Source organism: Aptenodytes forsteri, unplaced genomic scaffold, assembly GCF_000699145.1.
Source record: "Aptenodytes forsteri isolate BGI_AS27 unplaced genomic scaffold, ASM69914v1 Scaffold342, whole genome shotgun sequence".
NCBI classification, from domain to species: Eukaryota; Metazoa; Chordata; class Aves; order Sphenisciformes; family Spheniscidae; genus Aptenodytes; species Aptenodytes forsteri.
Genome location: NW_008795853.1, coordinates 1,955,829 through 1,960,939, shown reverse-complemented (window position 1 = coordinate 1,960,939; position 5,111 = coordinate 1,955,829). Strand labels below are relative to the sequence as shown.

Here is a 5,111-nt window from a genome sequence, read left to right as displayed (position 1 = left end):
ATCTAATGGCTAAGGTGACAAGAACCTCCCCAGATCTAGCAACTGCTTAACCCATAGTAGTTATGGTATGCAGCTCTTCTGTATGACAGAAGGAAATAAAATACCCAGCTGCCTGAGAGACAAATAAACACTGAAATTATGGTTTGGAAACTTTTAGAGAAACCTCTACCCAGACTACTCCCTTTAAAAGTTTGCAAGACCAGTTTCCCCTGTGAAATAGCTACTCACATCTCACTTTACTCTAACAAGCAAGGTTTATTTTTGATGCATGACTAGATACTTGTGCTGAGAAAAAAAAAAACTTAAGGCAGACTGCTGCAATCCTTTGGCCTGAGGCAGAATATGTATGCTCACTTACCCATCCCAGCTGCTCTCCTATTTGGAAAACAACCTGCTGGTTAAAGCAGTTACCCTTCTCTGGTAATCATTCATTCAGGCTTTTGTTATGTTGCTTGCTAATATACAAGATGGGAAACCTGTTTTCTGGTCCAGTTGAGTCCAGGACAGGATCTAACTTGAAGGAATAGATCCCAACTTGTACAGAAATTACTTGCTGACCCAAAAGTTCAGGAACTTCTAATCTCCTGCTTGGAATTGGAATAGACAGGGAGCAATTGCTCTAGGGAAGTAATTAAATTCTAGCCTTGAGTGTTCTAGAACCTAAGTGCTTGAAAAACCTTGAAGGGCGATACAGATCTCACCCTCCAACCCCTCAAGCAGTGCTGAGCTAGCAGCATAAAAAACATGCTGCAGTAGTTCTAGATCCCTCCCTTGACATGTATGAAATTGGCAGTGTTGTGCCACAGACCACCACTCCCTTTTCTGCAGCTGGCAGGAACCAACTCTGCCATCTTCCACAGCAATACTAAACTCAAGGCACTATGGTGCTCTTAAGACAGGTCAGGAAAAGGAGTGGATTGTGCTGACCTGTATACACAACCTTGTCTTGAGCCATTTATGATCTCCAGAAAGGTACCTGCCCTTCTACAGAAGTATAGTTATAGCACTGTAAGCTAGCTGACAGCCAACAGCAAGACTACACATTCACTTAAGTAAGCATTTATTAGAGAATCCTTTAAGATGAAATTATACAAATAAAGTTTGTATAAACACAAGTCCACATTGTGTCATAACATGAATGGCAAAAAGAAAGTAAAAACCATAAAAGAAAACTAGTCAGCCGCTATGTACAGTTGGACACAGTTGTGTCATACACTAAAAGTCTTTTACAAAATAGTCATTTCCTCTCACGAAGACCACCCTCCATTCACTCACGATGCGCTGCAAGATGGCTTTGTTGCAGTATCTCTACCTAAAAATCAAGACAAAATGTATGTCAGATCTGTGCAAGTTACTACAAGAATCGTTAAAAGGTCCATTTTCATGAACTGCTTTAAGTCTTCTATATATTCCTTTCTTCACTGTTAAAGATCATATGCATATTTATTAAGGTAACACAAGAGGTTTTGTTACCCATCATTAATTTATCTTCCCAAATATAGCCATTTAGCCCATTTAGGAAGCTGTTCCAGAACACACATCTGATTTAGACTATTAATCAGGCTCTGGATCAGTTATTTTTTTCCGCTGGAAACACTGCCAAAAGGGTTTCCAATTATTTATCCATCTAAACGACTGCTGTGCAAACACAAGTCAGGTCGATTTAGTTCAAACAGTCCATGTGCATATGATCTTTAATGTTTTTCCAGATTTAAAAGTTCGTTTTGGTTTGCAGATTTCACTATTAGCTATAAAAAGAAAAAAAGCAAGCATTAAATCTTAAACAATGCACACTTAAAATGAGGTTCCACAATTGAAATACAACACTAAACAGAAGACCAAATGATTAAGCTGTAAAGGCATTTATGTACTTTAACTCCTGTAAAAAACCATTTAAGTTAAGACACTTAATCTCCAAAAAGATTAAAAAAAGAAGCCAAAGTCTGAAGTTTTCCACTTTAATCTTTACGCTGGTACATGAAGTTGGAAGAGACCATACCACAGGACAGCGTTTTCTGGTGTATGCCTTGCGCTCTGCCTGCAACGTGCGACCCCAGAGATAGACGTGGTCAGGGTGACACACGGCCTGCAATGAAGTTCCCGCTGGCGGGTACAAACAAGGTATAATGTCAGAGTTAGAAGACAACATTCTTGTTTTCCTTAAGTTGTACCCATTTCAGTACTTTACCTGTTAATACTTCTAATAAGTTTAATTATTCCTCTAGACCACCTGGTACACAACGCAAAACAGAAAAACTCTTATGTTTTTCTGAAGTACTAAAGAAGATAAAGTCACATTTTTACAAAGTTAAAGATCTATAGACACTGTAGGCAAAGCTGGTTTTAAAAAAAAAGTATTTTTAAGTTAACAAAAGCTTAATTAAAGGAAAAGTCATGCTACGCAAGTTTTTACTCTTCATTTGTCTATTGATCTTTAAATTAGATTAGACATACTTAGAGTGGACCTTGCACTCATGTACACACCTGTTTCCTCAAGTACTAGGTACTGCTTTAGTACGGCTGGTAGTTGTTTTGGTGATTGCCGCCACCACGGGATGCCTTTCCGTATGTGCTTTGTTGACCTGTAGATAACATGGGGGGAAAAAAAACAACCCAGAAGCATTAAGATTAACATCCGACACTCTGAAGGAGATTGTTCCCATAGAGTACACTAACAGGGCTACTCTTTAGAACCATGCGTTATGAATAAGAGATGTTACAGAACAAGTTACTATAAGAGGCCCCTGTTTAAAGATGCATGCTATTATTATCTAGAATGAGATCAAAACTACTTACCACTGTAATCTGTGTATCCCGGCCCATATCCGTAATTGGGATAGTTGTACCCAGAGTAGTCATATCCTCCATAGCCACTGTAGCTTTGATCACTGTAAGCGCTATTGTAGTTTCCATATCCTTGATCATAGTAGTTATTAAATCCTTGATTCCAGTTTTGGCCCTGACCTGAAACCAAGTATAGCATTTCTAAGTTACAGAACTTATTGTTTCACTCCTCTTGTATGCTACTTCATCGAATTTTCTATGGCAATCTTTCTATGCCAGAACTATTACCTGGAAGAATCCTCTTACCTTCCCAAGAACCCAAGAAAAATAATTTTCTAAAAGGAATTGAGGCATCTCATTTAGATATGAGAGATGTGTCATAAGATCTTACCACCCACAACAACGTTAGAGAAAGACAGCAGATAGTCCTGCTCATAAGACAGCCAGGAAAAACAAAACACCACAACACTGAAGGCACGCACTAGAGCAGCTCCTGCTGTTTAAGTTCCATTTTGGATCATTAATTGCCTGAACACCAAGTTATACCACAGGATCAGCTTTACTGCATTGTGTTGGTTGTGACTGCTTGACTCTTGAGATGCATTAACATGTAACATAACAGCTGACTGCTTCTCATCTATTTGCAAGGTGTAGCAGAGTGACTGTCTTCCTCTTTAGCCAACAGCTGTTTCTCACCTGTGAGCCAACTAACAGTGTATCCCTTCATGTGAAAGGATAACTGCACTATCCGTTTAGCTATGCTGTCGACTGTGGGTATACAAAAGCACCCTATACCCAGCTTGCCACTTCACCACTTGAATGCAAGCAGAGCAGGAAGAGATTCTTAAGCTTCCAAAAGCAATCACAACCACCAAAATACCATTTATTAACAGGCTACTTTCCACATTCAATTTAAATATGGGATCTGCATGCAGCCCAAAAGCTGGAATATCTACAAACACCTGTTTGGTACAGACACTTAAGCATTTACATTAATTTCAACATCTAAAACACTCACCCCGTCCACGCCCCCTTCCACCTCCTCGTCCACCAGCCGCATTGCTTTTTCCTCCTTTCTGCTGCTGCTGCTGTTGCCTGTATACCTCTTTGGGCTGTGCTACTTTGATCTCGCACTGTAAAGACAGAAATTCTTTAACTCATCAAGAATTTGAAGACCATTTTGTGAGTTGCTTTCAGGAAGCCTACAGAGATGGTCTATTTCACATGCTAAGAACAAGAGCTTCCATACCTTGCCTGAACCAATTTGATGGTATCTGCTTTCTAGCAACTTCTTTACTGGCTCTTCGTCTGTGTACGTGATAAAACAGAAGCCCCTCCTTTCATTCGTCTTTGTGTCCATGGGAAGCTCAATGTTTTCAATCTGAAATCAAAAGTACCTATCGATAAAGCATGAAATCTATAAACAACTTTTTATGCTACCAGAACCATTCGGCAGTCCAACGTCTATGCCGACTGTTTTTTACAGCTATAAATCAGCCCATCACAACACTATGGAATCATTAACATGCATATAGTTTCAACAATTCCAAGTTTTATGCAAGCCTGAGCCAGCTCTCTCCTCACAAATTCTTTTGTCTTAAAACAGAGGCAACACTGCACTTGAAAACCAGAGCTGCTCTTATATGCCATTATAGTATACCTCGCCAAAAGCGCCAAAGTACTCCTTAATCTGTTCTTCAGATGTATCTGGACTCAGCCCACCAACAAACACTTTTTTTGGTGGCTCCTTCCCTTTTAGGGCTTTTGCCCTTTTAGGATCTATTAACTTCCCATCCAGTTTGTGTTCCTTCAGTTCCAACACCTAAGAAGCACACAAGGAAACAAAGTCTCAGATCACTACAGTGACACCGGCAGGCTTTGTGCCATCGATCCACAAGAAATCCACCCACCTTCTCCACGCTGGCAGCATCCTTGAAGAGCACGAACCCAAATCCCCTCGACCTCCCAGTGACGGGGTCTGTTTTAATCGTACAATCCACAACCTCGCCAAACCGAGAGAGATACTCTGTCAAGTCTTTCTTGCTGGTGTCCCAGCTGAGGCCTCCAATAAACATTTTCCTGAAACGCAAGAAGTACATAAGAATACATGTAAATACACACGCGTACACACACACGGCTGGGTGCAAATGCACACTCTGTCAAGTCTTTCTTGCTGGTGTCCCAGCTGAGGCCTCCAATAAACATTTTCCTGAAACGCAAGAAGTACATAAGAATACATGTAAATACACACGCGTACACACACACGGCTGGGTGCAAATGCACGAGTAGCACACGGAGCAAGCCCGCTCGTGGCCGCCGCAAGCCAA

The 5,111-nt window shown here is 40.6% G+C and overlaps 1 protein-coding gene across 2 annotated transcripts; it reads right to left on the bottom strand.

Annotated features, from left to right (window-relative positions):
- Window positions 1-1,040: 1,040 nt before the first annotated feature.
- Window positions 1,041-4,860, bottom strand: HNRNPDL (heterogeneous nuclear ribonucleoprotein D like). Of its 2 annotated transcripts, XR_657782.1 has the most exons (8): window positions 4,695-4,859; window positions 4,445-4,606; window positions 4,034-4,165; window positions 3,803-3,917; window positions 2,797-2,964; window positions 2,485-2,582; window positions 2,000-2,103; window positions 1,044-1,312 (listed from the first exon to the last, which is right to left on the bottom strand). XR_657782.1 is itself a non-coding variant. In XM_009283677.1 (7 exons), the coding sequence occupies exons 1-6, from the start codon at window positions 4,857-4,859 to the stop codon at window positions 2,512-2,514; spliced, it is 813 nt and encodes a 270-aa protein (XP_009281952.1). In that variant the 5' UTR covers window position 4,860; the 3' UTR covers window positions 1,041-1,312; window positions 2,485-2,511. The 2 variants fall into 2 exon arrangements, 1 of the variants encoding a protein (XP_009281952.1); XM_009283677.1 differs by lacking the exon at window positions 2,000-2,103 and having other exon boundaries at window positions 1,041-1,312; window positions 4,695-4,860.
- Between the last annotated feature and the right edge of the window lie 251 nt (window positions 4,861-5,111).

What these genes read in the sequence shown, in the direction of transcription:
- HNRNPDL (XM_009283677.1), bottom strand. Translation starts at nt 4,859, where the DNA reads ATGTTTATTGGAGGCCTCAGCTGGGACACCAGCAAGAAAGACTTGACA. An exon ending in TGGAAGGGGGCGTGGACGGG is followed by an intron (nt 2,965 to 3,802) that starts GTGAGTGTTTTA and finishes ACTTGGTTTCAG; the next exon opens with GTCAGGGCCAAAACTGGAAT. An exon ending in GGGATACACAGATTACAGTG is followed by an intron (nt 2,583 to 2,796) that starts GTAAGTAGTTTT and finishes TGTTATCTACAG; the next exon opens with GTCAACAAAGCACATACGGA.